The sequence below is a fragment of the Leptopilina heterotoma genome, unplaced genomic scaffold (assembly GCF_015476425.1).
Source record: "Leptopilina heterotoma isolate Lh14 unplaced genomic scaffold, ASM1547642v1 Lhet_198, whole genome shotgun sequence".
Taxonomy (NCBI): Eukaryota; Metazoa; Arthropoda; class Insecta; order Hymenoptera; family Figitidae; genus Leptopilina; species Leptopilina heterotoma.
In genome coordinates this window covers 119,650-140,059 of record NW_025110914.1, presented here as the reverse complement: position 1 = coordinate 140,059, position 20,410 = coordinate 119,650, and the positions used below count along the sequence as shown (strand labels likewise).

Below are 20,410 nucleotides of genomic sequence, written 5' to 3'. Positions count from 1 at the left end.
CGAAAAGTGGAATATTTGAAAACTTACCTTTAAGATCGTTAAAAGTCATGAGAGTCATGACATAACATAACCTCAAAATATTTTAAAAAGTAAACATAAACAAAGAGTTTTTTTAATTTATTATTTATTAAGTTTGATTCTATAAATCCTAGAAAAAGTCTCTAATATGTGATTGTCGATTTTATTTCTTTTCACGAGCATGCAAAATAAATAAATTAAATATTTTTCCTTCTAAACGTCAAATTTATTAGGAGTGTCAAACTTTTGTATACAAGAATTCCGTTACATTTATTTTATCAGACTAGTGAGTATTGCTTTAAAATATTTGTTTCAAAAAAATTAAAAATAAGATTATACTAAAAAAAACGGAGTGTCTATTCGGTCAGTTAACTGTCAAAATAAGGTGGTTTAAATATTCTGCCAGTTCACTGTCAGAATAAGTTAGTTTTCTTATTTGGCCAGTGTATCTAAAAAAATATACAATTAATATCTAAAATCAGGCCAAATAAAAAAGAGACTCTATTTGGCCAGTCAAAATAAACAGTTTTTAATATTTCAATATACGGGCAAGCTGACATTTTGATAAATTAAAAAAACAACTAAATATATGAAGTAGAGACAATTTGTTTTCATTCTGCACAAACATTTAATTATTTTCATAAATAATACAATTATTTTTGGTAATTCAATTATTTTCATAAATAATAAAATACATCGCAGAATTTCAATTATTTTTAATACAATTTTAATCGAATTCCTCCAAAAAGTGTAATTATTCTTCAAAATTTTATTAAAATTCGCCAAAAGAATTAAATTTTAAGAAACATTTAATTATTCAATAAAATGTTTATTTTTGTATTAAAATAATTGAATTCTCGTAGAATTTTCTAATAAAAAGTTGATTTAAAAATTAATTTTAGATAATAATTGAATATTAAAAGCATTATAGCGTGAATTTTTAGAAATAATTGAATTTTGTAAAGGTTTCAAATTAAAATCTTTGAAAATCAGAATTTTCATACTTTTAACTAACAATTCTAAAGAATTAATTTTTTTGAATAATTTTGAATTTTTTTTTTAATTATTTGAAGTTTTTATTTTCTAATATATATATTTAATTGAAAACTTCCCGAATAATCAATATTTCATAAAATTTAATTGTAAACAAATGAATTTGAAAATTCTCAAGAAACTTTTGCAAAAATTAATAAAAATAATTGATAATTGATTTTTTTTGAAGAATTTTAATAAATTCCTTGAAAACAATAACATTTTTCGAAGAATTTACTTAAAATTGTATTATAAATAATTGAAATCCTGTGAAGAATTTTATTATTTAGGAAAATAATATTGAATTCTTAAAATTTTTTGAAATTAATTACATTTTTCGAGGAATTTATTTCAAATTGTATTAAAAATAATAATTAAAATCCTGTGAAAAATTTTATTTTTTATGAAAATAATTGAATTTTATTACACACAACGAATTTTATTACACTTTTTTAAATAATTGAATTCATTTGAAAAATTTTATTACTTGTAAAAATAATTGAATTCTTGCGAAGAATTTTATTAAAATTTTTGTAAATTATTTGATTTTTTCTTAAATATTTGTATAAGTTGTTGAATTTCCAAAAGGTTAGAATTTGTAATTTTTGCGAATTTGAATTCTTGTGGAAAAATAATAATGATTAAATATTTATTTAAAAAAAAGTTATTGATGTTTTGGAATAATTTTACAATTAAAGAAATTCGTAAATACCTAAATAATGTAATAAAACATTTTTTTGAGTATCTAATAATTTTTAAAGTAAATCAAAATATTCTTTAGGGTCAGGGAAAATTTTGTCTAAATTTTATCCGGAAATCAGGGAAAAGTCAGGGAAAGAATAAATTAAATTTTTGTGGCAACCCTATTTTTCAGATTCTACTTTGAAAAATATATGTCTCAAAATTTGAAACATTAAAAATTTTGAAACCTCGATTTGAAAAACCTCCATTTGAAAATGGAGTAATTTTTATTCCAGGGCAAAAAATTTAATTTTGCTAAAGATCGAGACTATTATTGGGTTCCGAACGTTAGACTTTGTGTACAGAACCCTAAAAATAATTTTAGGTTTTTATAAAAATTAATAAATATTTTTATAAAAAAAATAATGTGTTGGGGTATTATTTGAAAATAATGAAATTTTTTTTTCAGGAAATATTTTCTATATTAAAATGGAAATCTTTACGTTTAACAAGAGTCTTCAGGAGAGGCTCGTTGAGTATACAGGAATTCTGTCGAATCGAGAGGAAATTGTTTCAGCCTCGCAAATTCGTTCCGAATGGTCGTATCACGTGGAATTTGTAATCGAACCAGTCGGCTGGCGTGCATTGTGGAAAATTCCAAAACTCACCTGCCAAGATTTTCAAATTCATTATCCCACAATAGTGGCCGTTGTGATTCAACAGGTGGATTTTCTCGAACTTCAGGCCCTCGTGAAGATTGTCGCCGTCCAAGAGGAGATACATTTGCCGGAAAAATATGACGTACCACTCATTGAATTGTATCCAACACAGCATCAAGACGATATTGCCTTGGATATGATTGCAACGGCAAATTGCATAGACCAACTTCGATTCTTCTACAATTATCTGTGGATGCCTTGGGATCATGACGACGACGATAATTGCGATTGGACATTGTCGCATCTTGAACCCAGGCTGAGATTGTTTTTCGACATGAAGAGAGGCAGTATTTGTAAAAAGACCTGCGACGTTATTCGAACGTTGATGAGGGAAGGAAGGGAGATAAAGGAGAAAATTTCAAGATTGGAAGTTGATATTTCTGATGATGAGGATGTGCACAATGCCTCGTTGGACGATGGCAAGGCCTGTCAATTGTTAAAGTTGCATTTTCGATTGCAACAAATTAAAACGGAAATGGAAGTTTTGGAGAATCCGGCAATGAGGGATGTGTTAATTAGAAATCAAAGTTCGAGTGTTATGGAAATTGAGAGCAAAAGGCGGGAAAGTGGAGTCAAGAAAATTGAGAGTTATTTCGTTTGGCTCGGTGGATCTTTAGATGAGACGGTTTCTTCTTTGAATCAAGCCAAAGGATTTTTACCTCCCGACACATTTGTCAAGTAAATATTCAAATTTTCATATTATTTTCAACTGGCAAAACTGAGAAACTAAAATTGAAAAAGGTTCAATTCATTAGGAGTCAAAAATTAAAAACTGTTAAAATTTTCAGAAATAATTGAATTTACGAATTTCTTTTAAATTTTTTTTTGAAAATAATGGATTTCTTTTCGAATAGGTGAAAATTTTTAAAGTAATTGAATTTTATGAAGAATTTCTTAAAAAAATTTAAATTGAACGATATAATTTAGAGAATTTTAGAGAAATTACAAATGACAGCAGAAATTTAATTATTTTCAAAACTAATAAAATTGTTCGCAGAAATTCAATTATGTTCAAAATTTTAAAAAATTCTCGTCTAAATTTCAATTATTTTTAGAACTAATACAATTCTTATCCGAAATTCAATTATTTTCAAAAATTTTAATAAAATTCTTAGCAAAATTTCAATTATTTTCAAATTTCCTAAAAGAAGTCAATTATTTACAAAAATTTAATAAAATTCTACGCAAAAATTTAATTATTTTTACGTTTAATTATTTTGAATTCACAGAAATTCAATTATTTTCATAAATAAAACGATTTTTGCAAGAATTCAATTATTTTCGTAAATAAAATTCTTTATAGGAATTCAATTATTGTAATAAATAATAATTTCGCAGAAATTCAATTATGTTCAAATATTAAAAGATTCTCGTCTAAATTTCAATTATTTTTAGGAATAATACAATTCTTCTCCGAAATTCAATTATTTTCAAAAATTTAAATAAAATTCTTAGCAAAATTTCAATTATTTCCAAATTTTCCAAAAGAATTCAATTATTTAAAAAAAATTTAATAAAATTCTACGCAAACATTTAATTATTTTTACGTTTAATTATTTTGAATTTACAGGAATTCAATTATTTTCATAAATAATACGATTTTTGCAAGAATTCAATTATTTTCGTGAATAAAATTCTTTTTAGAAATTCAATTATTGTAATAAATAATACGATTTTTGCAAGAATTCAATTATTTTCGCAAATAAAATTCTTTTTAGGAATTCAAAATTATTTTCATAAATAATAAAACTCAATGCTGAATTTCAATTATTTTTAATACAATTTTAATGGAATTCCTCTAAAAGTGTATTTATTGAAACTTTTCCTAAAATTCGTCGAAAAAATTCAATTTTTTAAAAATTTGTTTATGAAATTGTTTATAAGAATTCAATTGGTCAATAAATTAATTTTTTTATTTAAATAATTTAATTCTAGTAGAATTTTCTAATAAAAATTAATTTAAAAATAAATTTCACTTAAAATTTTAGATTATAATTAAATATTAAAAGCATTATAACGTGGATTTTTAGAAATTATTAAATTTTGAAAAGGTTTCATATTAAAATCTTTGTAAAGTTTAATTTTTCACACTTTTAACTAACTATTCTGTAGAAGAATTAATTTTTTAAAAAAATTTATTTCAATTTTACTTGAAATTATTTTTTTGAAATTTTTATTTTTTAATATATATTTAATTTTAGAATTTCCGAATAATTGAAATTATGTAAAATTGAATTGTAATAAAATAAATTAAAAAATTTTTAAAGAACTTTTTCAAAAATTATTAAAAACAATGGATTTATAGAAGAATTTTTAGTTTAAAACTCTAAAAAAAATTTAATCTTGGAGAAATTACAAATTATTGCAGAAATTCAATTATTTTCAAGTGTATGGTGTTAAAATATTAGCAGAAATTTAATAAAATTCTTTTTAGAAATTCAATTATTTTCATAAATAATAAAACTTTTACTTATCGCAGAATTTCAATTATTTTTAATACAATTTTAATCGAATTTCTCGAAAAATGTATAATTATTCTTAAAAATTTTATTAAAATTCGTCAAAAGAATTCAATTATTTAAAATTTTTTTGATAAAATTCTTTATGAGAATTCAATTTTAAGAAACATTCAATTATTTAATAAATTATTTTTTCTTGTATTTAAATAATTGAATTCTAGTATAATTTTCTAATAAAATAATTGAAATTTCGTAAAATTGAATATTGTAAAGAAATTAATTTGAAAATTGTGAAAGAACTTTTTCGAAAATTATTAAAAACAATTGATTTAAAGAAGAATTTTAGTTAAAAATTCTTGAAAATAATAATTGAATTGAAATGATGAAAATAGTTTTTTTACAGTAACAAAATTCTTACTATAATATAATGATTTTATCAATTTTGCCATCTTTAATTATTATAAAACATGAAGATATCGATCACTCCGAGTCGAAGACTCGGAGTTATTGATTTCTTCATGTTTTATAGTTATGAAAAAATTTAATTTATAATTTTAAGTAAAATGTTCTTTTATTTGACTTCGACTGGTTATATTTTTTGTGAGTATTTGGTTCGTAATTTTTTCGTAATTTTTTTTTGGTCCGTAAAGTCCGTATTTTTAAATACTTTCACTGCTTCAAGCCCTGTAATAATTGTAATGAAACATTTGATTATTGAATTTTATTATGTAAATTTAAAGAAAAGAAATTTAGAGGAATTGAAATTCGTATAATTTTTTTACAGGACGTCCAGTTGTTTAAAAGAAGCTTTAGACGTTTGTGACGCAGGAGATATTATTATTCTTGGAAGAGGCGATCATCCTATCAGAGGATCAGGAAATTTAGAAGACGGCGGAATGATCAAGGGAGTTGATTCAGCCGAGAAGACGATTATTTGTCCCAAAGAAACTGAAAGCGGTCCGTCTTTATTAGATTTTTCCGGTAGAGAAGTGAGCACAATTTTTCATAAAATTATAATTTTCTTTCATTAGAAAATGTATGTTTTAAAAATTAATAATGAATCTCAATTTTTGTTTTGCGATTTTCAAGGTGATACTGGAGAATTTGACGATAGATTTGGGAGATATTCAGGCGGGAATTCTTGTGAGAAAAGGAACAGTAAAGTTAGATGGATGTCGAATTTACACATCCAATCACAGTATAATTAAAATAGGAATTATCGTTTTGCCAGGAGCAAAACTAACCGCACAAAATACAACTTTAGTGGGATTAGGAACTGGAATCATGATTCATTCAGGAGGAGAAGCTAATTTAAGCGAATGTCATTTCGAAGAATGCATAGATGGAATTCAGGTATTTTAAATTATAATTTTAATTACAAAGAATTGAGTTTTAAATACGGTACCGTTCGGTAATTACCTTTTTCATGATTCAAGCCTCCGATATTGGTATCCGGACAAGAAGTCTAAAATAAAAGGTCCGAACAAAAAAATCCAAAGTAAATAAAATCCAAAAAAGTAAAAAAAAAATAGTTTCACTTTGGACTTATTTTTTGGATTTTTTGTCCTGGTCAAAAAGTCCAAAGAAATTAAAACTCCAATGAATATAATTGAGATATAAAAATTTCAATGGTTGCCTTGAATGAAATTGTCCTTTTTTTGAGTTGCTCATTTCGAAAGTAAGTAAACTTAACATTTTAAATTTCTGAAAATAATTAAATTAATCGAGTAACTTAATTGGAATTATATTGAAAAAAATAATTGAATTTTTGTAGAGAATTTTATCAAAATTTGTTGAAAATAATTGTATTTCTTGGAATAATCGTTTAAAAAATTTTATGTAGAATAATTGGAATTTTTCTAGAAATTTTTTCATTTATAAAAATAATTGAATTTTTGTGAAGAATTTTTTTATTTTTGAAAATAATTGAATTTTTGTGTGTAGAATTTTATTATTTATGTTAAATAATTAAAATCCTTCGATTTTAACATTAACTTTTTAAATTCCGATTTTATAGCGTAAAAAGTAAGAATGTGGTTTTTTCACATATTTCATTATTTATTTTGGACATTTTTGTTTTTGATTTTTTGTACTTTAGAATTTTTCACTTGGATTTTTTGTCCAATTTTTTGTCTCCGATGTGTTTTTCTGCTTTCTTCAACTATTTTCAAAAAATGCGACATTTTTCGATATTTCTTCCAAATATTGCAATAAAATACCACGTTTTTAGTATAAAATGCAGCATATTTTGATTTTTTTATAGTGTGAAAAATAGACGAATCTTTTAAAAATTATTTTTGAATAATTTTTTTAATTAAATTTTCGAAATATACAATTAACAAGATTTTGAATAATTGAAATTTTGTAAAATTTAATTGAAAAAAATTGATTTCTTTCAAGTGTTTTATTATAAATTTTGAAAATCAATTTTTGAAGAATTTCAATTTGCAAAATTTTGAAAATAATTTAATTCTCAAAAATTTTAATGAAAAATCTTCAAGTGTAAATTTAATAAAAATGAAAATTAATCAAAATTAGTTTCTAAAAATTATATTAAAATATTTTCGAAAAAAGTAATTCTCATAATTTTTTCATTCTAATTTTTAAAATTAAGTTATTTTCAATATTTTTGATAACCTACAAATTTTTAGAATTATTTTTAACATTCTGGAGAAATTAATCAAATTTTTAATTTAAATTCTTGAAATAATTCGTTTTATTTTTAAATTATACAAAAATTTGTTTACTAAATTTAATTATTTTCTAAAAATTACATTACATCATTTTTAAGAAACTAATTGTTAGAATTGTTTCATCACAATTTTTTAAGATTCAATTATATCTTCGAACAAAGTAAATCAACATTTTTGAAAATTTACTTTTTTAGATTTATTAAAATTTCAGAGAAATTTGAATTTATACTTAAAATTGTTCAAAAATTTGATTGTTTTTTTATATTTTTCAAAAATTTCATTATTTTAAAAATATTTTACCAAAATTGACTTGTTTAGAATATTTTCAATTCTATATAATTGAAAAACTATTATCTTTCAAAAATTATTTTAAAATATTAAAAAAAAATTAATTTTAAGAATTCCTTTATTATAATTTTTTGAAAATATTATTCCTTAATAATTTAAAAAAAACATGGCCAGTTACAGTTACAAATTATTATCTAAAAAAAATTTAATTTTCGTATTTAAATAATTAAATTCTCGAAGAACTTTCGGAAAATTATTGAAAATAATTGATTTAGAGATGAAGTTTAGTTAAAAATTGTACAAAATAATTGAATTTTGGAAGGGTTGTAATTGTAATTTTTAGAAATTATTTAATTTCAGAAGGTTTTAAATTAATATTTTTAAATATTATTTCCCCCGAGGAAAAACAAAAAAGAAAGATTTAAATAATGATTTAACAAAATTATTCTTTTTTTAAATAATTGAATTTAAAAATTAGAAAGGTCAGGGAAATATAAAATAAAATTTTTGTGACAAGACTAAATTAAATAAAAGACTTTTTTTCTATTTTTAACCGACTAAAGCGACTTTTTTTGCGCCTTAAAATCGATTCGAGGCCTCATGATTAGAAAAGTGTAATTTCAATCATATCGTTGAATTAAAAAACAATATTCTTTATTTATTTGATTTAATTTCTTTATTCTTTATATTTAGAAAATAAATTACAATATTTTCCTTCTTTCCTTTAGCTTCAAGATGATTCTAAACTGACAATGACAAACAGTCCTTTAAAAAATCTGAAAGAATATGCCATTCGTATGGAGTCAGGAAAATATTTAAATGACTGTGAATGCAAAACAGGCGGCACTGAATTATTAGAAAAAATGTCAGAAATCTCTCTGGAAGGCTGTAAATTTGCAAACAATGGCAAAGGTGATGTGTTTTTAAAATCACAAACTACAACCTCTTTATTAGCGAAATCTGAGGATATGATTTCGTGAAAATAAATTTTCAGTTTTTAATTTATTTTCAAAAATATTTTTTTTTAAAAAAGTGTAAAATTTACACATAAAGAGAATCTCAAATTCAATTCGAATTTTTTGTTTGTTTTAATACTTAGTGATGAACTGTATAATAATTAGGAATTTTAACAAAATGATTTCACGTAATTTATACTAATACAAAATTTTGTACCACTTTTTATTGTCATGATTTGACCGTGTTTGTCTATTAAAAAAAAGTTTTTTTTTTACTAAAGAAAATGGATTTTTATTTTATTACATAAAATTCACTAATTTCAAAAAATAAAAGACTTATTTTTAAAATATTTATTATAAAAATATTTAACAAAAATTAGAAGATTTAAACACTTAAAAAATACATAGACAGAAAAAAATTGTGTGATTTGTCCTATAAATCAACACCACATTCGAGTTTAAACATAAAATATAAATGAGAACACAAAAAAGGATAAAAGGGTAATTTTATAAAATAGGAGAAGAGCTGTAAAGCCTGTTAAAGTTTTCTTTGTAATGCCTTCAAAGCCAATCCCAAAGCCCAGTTTAATTGGTGACCAGAGATTTCTTCATAGAGCTAGAAGTAAAAAATTTACTATACTTTAGTAAATTACTTAGAATTTTTTATTTTATTCATTCATAACTTACGTGGAGCTTAGTTTTAAAATTGAGACCATAAATATTTGTCAGCAATGAATAAATATAAGTCGAATCGAGACAGAGAAACGGTTGATCAGAATTCGCTTTTCTACAAGTTTCTAAGACGGCTCTATGAATGTCTCCAATTGTTATCGTTCCACCTTGTTTATTGTCTATCAATCCAATCTGTATGAAAATACATTCAAGAATTTAGGTACAAAATTATTTAAAACCACATTTAACATTAGGCTAAATCTATTTCAAATAATGCAAATCGACTAACTTCAAGGCTCATTGTATATTTTTATTAAAATTTACAAGTAGAAATGCAGAAAAATTGTTTTTATCTGACTAAGTCAAAAGTTGTAAAATTTAAAGCACATTTTTCAAAATATTTTATTTTTTGATAAAAACTATATTTTAATCAATTGCAATTTATTTATTTAATTTTTTAATATATATTTAATTAATTATTAAAAATCATGGATTTATAGAAGAATTTTTATTAAAAACACTAAAAAAATTGAATTTTAGAGAAGTTACAAATGTTTGCAGAAATTCAATTTTGTTCAAAAATTTCAAAAAATTCTATTCAAAATTTAAATTATCTTTCGAAATAATAAAATTCTTCTCCAAAATTCAATTATTTTTATAAATAATAAAAATTTCACAGGAATTCAACTATTTACAAATTTTTTCGCAATAATTTAATTTTTCAATTATTTTCATGAATAATATATCTCATCATAGAATTTCAATTATTTTTAATATTATTTTAACCGAATATCTCAAAAACTGTAATTATTTTTTCGAATAATCAAAATTTCGTAAAATTGAATTGTAAACAAATGAATTTGAAAATTCTCTAGGAACTTTTGCAAAAATTATAAAAAATAATTGAAATCATGTGAAGAATTTTATTATTTAGGAAAATAATTGAATTCTTGCAACGAATTTTATTCAACTTTTTTTAAATAATTGAATTCTTGAAACGAATTTTATTAAAATTTTTGAATAATTGCATTCTTTTGAGAAATTTTACTTAAATAGTAGATTTTGAAAATATTTTAATTTCAGCGAAGAATTTTATTATTTGTGAAATGTAATTGAATTCTTGCAAAAATATTTAAAAATAATTAAATTTTTCGAGGAATTCATTAAAAATTTTATTAAAAATAATTGAAATCCTAAGAAAAATTTTATTATTTATTACTTATAAAAATAATTGAATTCTTGAGAATTTCAAAAGGTTTAAATTTGATATTTTTGAAAATTTTAATTCCTATGGAAAAATAATAATAATTAAATATTTATTTTAAATAAAACTATTGATGTTTTCGAATAATTTTACAATTAGAGAAATTCGGAAATAAATGTAATAGAACATTCTTTTTGAGTATCATATCATTTTTAGAGTGAATCAGAATATTTAAAAAAGTAACAATTTTAACTGTTTTACAATTTTTTATTTTTTAAAAAATTGAAATTCTTGAAAATCCATTCAATTGATTGTTCAGAATCATAGAAGAAGTATGTATATAAAAAAATAATCAAAATTATAAGAGAAATTAAAATTTTTCGAAATATCGAGTTTTATTTTAAAAAATAGGTACTAATGAATTCTTTTTTAATTTTTTAAAGTATATACCTATAATTTTAAATACTAGAAATTGCCAAAGAAAAAATATTGATCACAAATAAACAACAAAAATTTAGGTGAGTTGAAATTTTACCGGCCCCTTCCCTTAATAAGAAAACACGTATTTTTATTATTTTTCATTCATGAAAACTGTTTTTAACGAAATTATACGTAAATTTGAACTTTGAGTAATAACATATGAAAGATCAATGAAGAAAAATTATTTCGCTTGTAATTTTTTTCTAATTGTTAGGTAAATCTACGACTCGAAGTTAGTCGGTTTGCAGAATTTAAAATGAAAATGAAAAAGACCATAAATTGTTATATAAATAATGTGAACTGATTACTCAGATTGAAATCTTCGTACCTCAGAAATTATGTCAAAATAATAGTCAAAAGCATAAATCACTTGATTATTCATTCCCACTGGTTTGTCGATTATAGTATTCGTGAACTTTTCAACTACATTTATGCAGTCTTGAAATTTATTAGACGAACTATTGTCCTCTTCTTCGATACTATTACTGTTAACTTCAAAATAATTTTCCACTGACCCCAATATATTGTAATCTTGACCATTATAATTCCACGTAAAGTTAGCTACTGGATCAAAACATTTCGAGTGCACCACGACAATTCCATTTTCATTTTTTGCTGACGATTCCGATACCAAAATTGCCTTTCTCGCAGCCATGAGTCCCATGCCTAAATAGCTGTGAGTAAAAACACTCATATTTTGATTAAACACACTGATATTATAAACAGAGTGATTTACATTCTCCTCGTTCAGACGATAAGTAACTTCTGTTGATCCACCGCCAAGATCGATAACCGCCACCAGATTTTGCGTGCCCTGTTGACTAAATCGTTCCAGGAGGAAATTGACAGTGACCCAAGAAAAAATTCCCTCGTCAACACCTTCCATTATTGACACCGAATTTTCGTTCAATTGAAAACCGGAAGAGTTAAGAAAATTTCTCGTCACCTCCAGAATTCGATTCGCCTTGTCAGCAGGAAGAAGTCGAAGGCCGGCTGTGGCTTTCAGAAGAAGTGGAGTGTCGCCCCATTCGGAGGAAGGAATAGCGGATTTTGCCTTTTCAACAAGTATTCCTAGAGATTTCGTCGCCTCGATAGGATTGTCGGCGTATGAACTCAAACCCGGCTTCTCCTGATGGAACAATTCGCTTTCCAAGACTGGACTGCCATTCTCAGTCGAAGTGCGGAAACGAAATGCGAATACTCGAGATCCAGTCGATCCGGCATCAATAATGACAGCGTAAAGAGGTTTCTGAGAATCGAGGGTTGTTGTTTTTTCAACTTGAGGAAGGGTTGAACCGTTCGCATTCGCCACATGGCCTGATAACACAAATCCCAGGAATAACAGCGTGTATTGTTTTACAATGGTTTTTGACACATTCTTCTGGTTTGTTGACCTCGATTTATTGTTAAAACTCCTAACATTGTGATCATCTTCATCTAATCTTAACTGTAAAAATGTATAATATTAGTTTTAGAAGATAGTAACCAATTAGCGTTCATTTTTACCCTATAGGGCTAAAATAACGCATAGGAACAGCTGTTATTTTTCCCTAGGGGAAAAATGGCCGCTATTTTCATACGGTCGAACAAATGAATGACGTTCGATGGTGTCTAAAATTTGTAGGTTATGTGTAACTTACAGTTATCGCCCAATAAAAACGGCACTGCCTGTTTCAAATGACGTGAAATTGGTAAAAATTCATTTTCTAACAAATTTTTCTCTGTTATCACAGGCACTTTTTACAAAATCTGACAACGTACATTTGTCACAAATATTTTTAATTGTCTGAATTCAAAAGGTTTTGTTAATCCATGCAAAAACGCGGTTGCAGGATTGGAAATACAAAAGTAATGTAATGACAGGCAGCAAGACGTGTGTTACAGCCATTTTTCCAGTAGATGGCAGAACCATGCAGCGAGCGTAAAGGCTCAGCTGTTAAAATGATTCGCATTACATTGCTATGGTAATTCCAATGCGCTGCAACTGTGTTTCTGAATAGACCTTTTCATCTCGAATAATTTTTTCTCAATAATAATAATAACTTCCGGTCGGTCATATTCAAATTCCCCATGTTAATACATGGTGAATTTTTGAATATGACCGATTGTCATGGCGGACTGAGATTGCGCTTTCCTATATTCATTTCCTATTCGAGATGAAAATGAATTTTTCATTTATTTAATTTTTTGTTAGAAAATGAATGTTTACCAATTTCACGTCCTCATTTGCCGTATTTGTTGGGTGATAACTATTAATCGCACATTATCGAGAAATTTAAGAGACCATCGAACACCGTTAACTGCATGGAAAGTATGGGATTGAGAGCACTAGCACTAGCAGTGAATTCTTTTTAATGATGAAAGAAGTTGTTCTTCAATTAAAAATGGATTTTTATGTAATCGAGATGCGTTTTGACATTTTTAAGTGAGAGCGGGCGCAAAAGTATTTTTCACACCAGAGTCGAAAACCTGTGCCATGTGAGGTTGAGTCCACAATCAAATAAATCGTCTCGATTTCGATGCGCAGTAAGCAAAAATGTATGTACGCGCATCGAATCGTCTTGAAAGTCGAGACGATTTTTAGCTATTCTGGACTCAGCCTGAAGTAGGCTGAAAATCGAAGTTTTCAGACCAGGCGACGCAGAGGGGGAAAAAAGGCTTGCGCAGACGCGTAGCCAATGGCAGACGACGTAAAACATATTCACCGGTCGGCGTTTTTTTCTGTATACATGCATGCAGATACGAAACGTGTTTATTCCTCTGATTTTGTAACCTTTGTTTGTTTAAAAACAGTGATTTAGTGAATTTATTAATTTTAAGAAGTCATCATCAATATCGCAGCGTTCACCGCCTGAATTATCATAAGCAGCAAAAAATGCTTATTTTGACGTGCGCTTTTTGTAACGCAGAATTCTCAAAATTTGACAATCGAGAGTAACTAACAAAATTTCAACATCACAAAAAGCAATCAGGTTTTATTTCAATTTAATAATTTGTAATGTCACTATTCAATATTACTCTAAGTAATTTTAATTATTTAAAAAGATCAACTTAATTATTTAATGAAATTGTGTACAGTAAATGTAGGGTTTCTTGGTCGGGTTGTTGTGAAAAATACAGTGCGTGCCTCGAAGAGACGAATCTTTCTCGCCTCGAGTGGTTTATCGCCCTCGTCCGAAAAGACTGCGTTTCTCCCCTAGGTAGGTAATATTCCATTTAAAGTTATATAAAAAAGAGAGTTGAGAATTTCGAAGGCTTTGTGGTTACCACAGGTAAGAAAAAATGAAATTGGTCAAGGAAATCAGTGAAATGTTAGAGAATTTTATCAAAAGTATTTTTTTTTAAATCGCAGTGAATTTAAAAGTAAGTAATACCTTGATTAAAATTGTAATTTGGTTTATTTTGTAATGTATAGTTTCGGGACTAACGTGAAACTTTTAGAATGCGTGATCATTCTGAAACAATCAAATTTTTTCATTTATCTGGAAAAAAGTTGCATTGAAATATTGACGAATTTAACTAAATAGTTACTTTATTTAAAGGTTTTTTTTATTTGAGTAGAAAAAAGAAGAAAAGTTCAAAGAAAATGTGAAAGATCGTCTTAAGAACTCTTCTATATTTCGTAAGTATTTATTTAAATGATTCCACATTTTCTCATAATTAATGGATAAAAATCGTAAAATTGGGTTATTTTGTAGGTAAATAATTTTAAAAACATATTTTGTGTATTCTTGCATATAATTTAATACTTTTATCAATAATTTATTTATATAATACTAAATCTAATCAGTAGACATAATATGTGACGCTCCACGAGAAAAGGGACCTTATTTACTCTTGTCATAAAGTCCATTTTCTCGTGGAGCGTCACATATAATGAAATGCGACTCTTTTAAATAATTGAATTATACAAATTTTTCTTTTTAAAGAAAATTTGTTAAAAAATGTTTTAAACACAATTTTTTAAAAGTTTGTTAAGAAAAATATTTATTTCTAAATCGTTGATTATAAGCGATGTGAGTTTCGCCAAAGCAGAATAAAAAAAAGTGTAAAATAATGAACGCATTTATATATAATACAAAAACCATTTCTTTTAAATTTTAAATTAAATAATATTATAATATTATTGGATAATTTTACCTTCCCCTCTTTAGCAGACATTTTTCTTGATCTGTACTACAGAACTGAAAGTAGATCTCTATGAATATAATTGTCACGAACTTATAAGAGAGATCCCCTCCTTTAAACTTTCTTGACAATAAATTTGTCTGTACGGAAATTTATTACCATATTTTTTACTACATAATTTCTAAGAAGCGTGTAATTATGATAAAAAAAGAGATGGAGAGAAAAATATGTTTTAAACTCTTCATAAATTAATAAAACAAGTTGTTATCAAAATCATTCTAACTTTTCATTTTTAAAAAGTATCCATGTTTTAAATCAGTTATATATTTTTAACTGAATCAAATTTAGAGAGATTATTATTAATTTATATTAATAGTAGAAGAGAAAAAATAATTTATCTATAAGTGAGATGTATTAAAAAGAAATTTGTTCAATTGTGGTCGCAGGTGTATTAAATAAATCAAATTTACAATTTTTAGAAAATAAAAAGTTAATGATGTGAGTGTTGTGTAAATAATATTTAATTTATATCCAAAATAAAATTAAGAGAATCATTTATTCCACATTTTTTCTTCTATTTGAAAGTTAAAAAAAATTTTTGTAACAATATACAAAATTTTTATATAGCAATTAACAAACAAGGAATTTTATTTTTATTTGCTTTCCATGAGGAAACTATTAAAAAATTTTCAATATTTTTAGTTTGTATAAATTTTAAAAATATAGACAGAAAGGTTTTTTAAGGAAATTCTCTAAAAAAAACTTTATACTAAAAAAAATTTCCTTTGATGATCCAGTTACTGTTCACTTTTATTTTAACAATAACAATTATAAAAAAATTATATTTTGTGAATCTATTTACGCAAACTAATAATTTTATTATATCAATACAACAATATTATAAAATTGTTTTAAAAAATTGATTTATATTACTACACGAGTATTCTTAAAAAATGGACAGCTACTGGGATATCCACGTAATTTACACTATAAAATATTATATGTTTTTGAAAAGAAGATTATTCTTAGTTTCTCCTTTAAAAAAACATTTTAAATTTCGTAATACAATTGTTACTTGTGTTTACTTTGAATACTATTCGTGTTACAAATGTTTTACTCGCATAAATGAATAACTTTATGCAATTATATATCATTAATCATTATTTTTCAAAGTAATAATAAAAATCGGAAAATCAAATCTTCATATGTAAAATAATTTGAAGAAATTAATTATAAATTGAGGGTTCCGATCGAAGAACCGGTTATAATTTTTTTTCAATTAAAAATCATTGTCAAATAAATATAAAAAATTAAAAGGTTTTTAGAGGAACTTTTTCGTAATCTTTATACAAATACGAAATGCTTACTAGAAATTCAAATTTTAAATCCATTTTTAATTTAGAAGCAGAAAATTTTGAGCCTTAAAAATGTTGACCCTCAATATTGATTTCACGTATTTCTGTTTTGTTAACAAAATTCAGTCATTTCAAGAAATAAAACACTTCTTCAAAACATATATGCTTCTTTAATTATGAACGTTTCAATTTTAACAGAAATTTGATACATCAAATAATATAATTATTTTCATTATCACTGAAAAAAAAGTTCTGGTTAGGGTATATTTAACACGATATTCTAGTTAAAACAACTAGAATTCTGGTTAAATTAACTAGAATTCTGGTTAACCTAACCAGAAAAAATCTAGTTAGGGCATATTTAACACGAAATTCTAGTTAAAAACAGGTTTTCTGGTAATTCCAACCAGAACTTTTTTTTCAGTGTATGTTTTTAATTGTAAATTTATAGAATTTTCAAAATTAAAAAATTTTAACAATGATTTTAACGCATTTTGTTTAAAAAAAATACGTCTCCTTTGAATATTAAAATTTACTTTGTAACATGTTCAAAGCCAATCCTAAAGCCCAGTTTAATTGATGACCAGAAATACTGTCACTGATCTGAAAATACAAAATTTATATTACTTCAAAATATCATTTATTTATTACTTTATTTAGGGGTAGATTATATAGTCAAAGTTTTTTTGAATATAGAAAAAGTAAAATTTATATAAATTTTTGTATTAAAAGTAACATGAGAAATTGGTAAGAAATTTTATTACTTTAATTCATTGTCAATCTGATCCATCACTGCTAAGTTAAAAGTATGAAATCGCAACGAATTGATACCAAAAATGTGGATCAAATAAAAAATTGATCTAAATTTTTGGCATCTATTTAATCCGCTTTAGTATCCATTTGATAGTTTCAAAAAAACTGTGAGTGTGTAAAAGTAAAAATGTTAAATTTTTATAAATTATTATTAAAAACTGTAGTTTAGAATAAGAAGTAAACTTTGCTCTGAACCGAATGATTAATAAAAATAGAAGAAGCATGTTAAAGAAACCCTGCGGTTACCTGGAGATTGTTTTCTGGATTAAGACCGTAAACATCTGTCAACAAGGAGTAAATGTAAGTTAAATCAAGACACATGAATGGTTGCTCCCGATTCCCGATATTACAAGCTTCTAAAGCAGTTTTATGAATATCTTCAAGCGTAATCTTTCCTCCCATTTTTCGGTCTATCAATCCAACCTACGAAAGCAACGTTCATTAATTTAGAAACAATTAAAAGAAGAACTGATTAAAAAAATAGAATTTATCGAATTGTCATTTCTTTACCTCAGAAGTTCGGTCAAAATAATACGCAAAGGCAAAAATATCTTCTTTGTTTAAACCCACTGGTCTATTTTCAATCGTATTTGTGTAGTTTTTAACCAAATTCAGACAATCTTCAAATTTATTAGACGAACTTTTGTCCCCATCTTTGGTGCTATTCTGGTCAACTTCTGGTGCATTTTCTGCTGAACCCATAACTTCATAATCTTGACTTCCATACTTCCACGCAGCATTAGCTAATGGATCAAAACATTTCGAGTGCACCACGACAATTCCATTTTCATTTTTCGCTGCTGATTTCGGTATCAAAATTGCCTTTCTCGCAGCCATGAGTCCCATGCCCAAATAACTGTGAGTAAAGACACTCATTTTTTGGTTAAACACACTGATATTATGAATAGAGTGGTTTAAAGCTTTTATATTTTCCTCGTTAGGACGATAGGTAACTTGTGTTGATCCACCGCCAAGATCGATAACCGCCACCAGACTTTGCGTGCCCTGTTGACTAAATCGTCCCAGTAGGAAATTGGCAGTGACCCATGAGAAAATTCCCTCGTCAACACCTTCCATTATTGACACCGAATTTTCGTTCAATTGAAAACCGGAAGAGTTAAGAAAATTTCTCGTCACCTCTAGAATTCGATTCGCCTTGTCAGCAGGAAGAAGTCGAAGGCCGGCTGTGGCTTTCAGAAGAAGTGGAGTGTCGCCCCATTCGGAGGAAGGAATAGCGGATTTTGCCTTTTCAACAAGAATTCCAAGAGATTTCGTCGCCTCGATAGGATTGTCGGCGTATGAACTCAAGCCCGGCTTCTCCTGATGAAACAATTCGCTTTCCAAGACTGGACTGCCATTCTCAGTCGAAGTGCGGAAACGAAATGCGAATACTCGAGATCCAGTCGATCCGGCATCAATAATGACAGCGTAAAGAGGTTTCTGAGAATCGAGTGTTGTTGTTTCTTCAACTGGAGGAAGTGTTGAACCGTTCGCATTCGCCACATGGCTTGATAACACAAATCCCAGGAATAACAGCGTGTATTGTTTTACAATGGTTTTTGACACATTCTTCTGGTTTGTTGACCTCGATTTATTGTTAAAACCCCTAATATTGTGATCATCTTCATCTAATCTTAACTGTAAAAATGTTACTTATTTAGTTAAGATATGTTGACATGCCTCATGCTTATATTGGAAAGTTAATGTAATTGCAATATATGTAATAAGTTTACGTTTTGTTGATTTTTATTATATGGCATATCTCTAGAACTTTTAAACTTTTAGGTATTGGAAGACTTAATTTTTTTTCAAGGCACATTCTTGAAATTAACTTTATTGTCTTGTGTATTGATCAAATAATAGAAAAAACCTTGCGATACTCATTTCTACACATCGTTAACCCCCCTGTAAATGAGTTTAACCCCGAGAAAATGTTTTTAAATGCATAGATTTTTCATACAGTTGGATTTTTACATCAATCGGTATCTGGGGGTTTTTGGGGTCGCTGATTACGAATATGATATTAGTTTGTCAAAATTTAAAATGGCGGATCCAATATGGCGGACGAAATTTAAAACAAGTTAATGGATTTCCACAGCATTGGATATTCAAGGGCTTTTGGTGTCGCTGATTATGATTCTGAAGTCGGATTTCAAAAATTCCAAATGGCGGATGAAAATTTAAAAAATGTTTGTTAAAAATGCCCAAATAACAAATGTATCAGGCAAGAAGATTCGATTTTTCAAAAATGTATCCACCATATTGGATTTTCTTTTAAGAATTTTTTAAAAATTATTTCAAATTCCTAATCAGCAAATCAGAAAATTCTTAAATGTCAAAAGACATTAAAATCTGATAATTTTTTAAAAATTTCGTCCTCCATTTTGGATTTGCCATTTACAATTTTTTTAAACTAACTTCAGATAAATAGAGGACCCCAGAAACCTATAAATAATACATTTTAGGCAGTAAATATGCAGTAAAAAAAATTCTTAAAACATTTGTATCATTATACGCAATGTAAAAATTAAGTTTTTCCAATTTCAATAAAATAATAGTATATTAAGTAAATTTACCTTCCCCTTTAAAGCAGACATCCTTCTTAATATGTTCTAGCAATGGAAAGTTAGTCTATAAAGAAAAGACAGAAAAATTTTCTCGAAAATATAAGCGAGTCCCCCTTCCACGATATTTTTGTGATAAGTCTTTTGTCGTAAAATTTTCTTGCCACATCTTCGACAATCGTAGTTACAAAATGTTATATTGACGAAAGACTAAAGTCTTAATTTTTTTCAAATTTCATTTACTTTATTTATCAATATCAAAGAATAATTATTGTGACTACATCCAATAAGTAATAATTGTAATATCCGAAAAAAATAAAATGGATTGCGGCGCAGAACAATCTTAAA

At 26.0% G+C, this 20,410-nt stretch overlaps 3 protein-coding genes across 3 annotated transcripts; 1 reads left to right on the top strand and 2 right to left on the bottom strand.

The window, feature by feature from the left end:
- Nucleotides 1-65: 65 nt before the first annotated feature.
- On the top strand, nt 66-9,113 carry LOC122501041 (protein nessun dorma-like). Its single transcript, XM_043610268.1, has 5 exons — nt 66-304; nt 2,201-3,128; nt 5,694-5,898; nt 5,999-6,262; nt 8,619-9,113. Exons 2-5 carry the CDS (start codon nt 2,221-2,223, stop codon nt 8,868-8,870), a joined length of 1,629 nt encoding a protein of 542 aa, XP_043466203.1. The 5' UTR covers nt 66-304; nt 2,201-2,220; the 3' UTR covers nt 8,871-9,113.
- A 69-nt stretch (nt 9,114-9,182) lies between these two features.
- On the bottom strand, nt 9,183-15,580 carry LOC122501043 (ectonucleoside triphosphate diphosphohydrolase 5-like). Its single transcript, XM_043610271.1, has 4 exons — nt 15,343-15,580; nt 11,531-12,649; nt 9,534-9,710; nt 9,183-9,462 (listed from the first exon to the last, which is right to left on the bottom strand). Exons 1-4 carry the CDS (start codon nt 15,361-15,363, stop codon nt 9,385-9,387), a joined length of 1,395 nt encoding a protein of 464 aa, XP_043466206.1. The 5' UTR covers nt 15,364-15,580; the 3' UTR covers nt 9,183-9,384.
- Nucleotides 15,581-16,931: 1,351 nt separating this feature from the next.
- Nucleotides 16,932-20,142, bottom strand: LOC122501040 (ectonucleoside triphosphate diphosphohydrolase 5-like). Its single transcript, XM_043610267.1, has 4 exons — nt 20,075-20,142; nt 18,009-19,136; nt 17,745-17,921; nt 16,932-17,288 (listed from the first exon to the last, which is right to left on the bottom strand). Exons 1-4 carry the CDS (start codon nt 20,093-20,095, stop codon nt 17,211-17,213), a joined length of 1,404 nt encoding a protein of 467 aa, XP_043466202.1. The 5' UTR covers nt 20,096-20,142; the 3' UTR covers nt 16,932-17,210.
- Between the last annotated feature and the right edge of the window lie 268 nt (nt 20,143-20,410).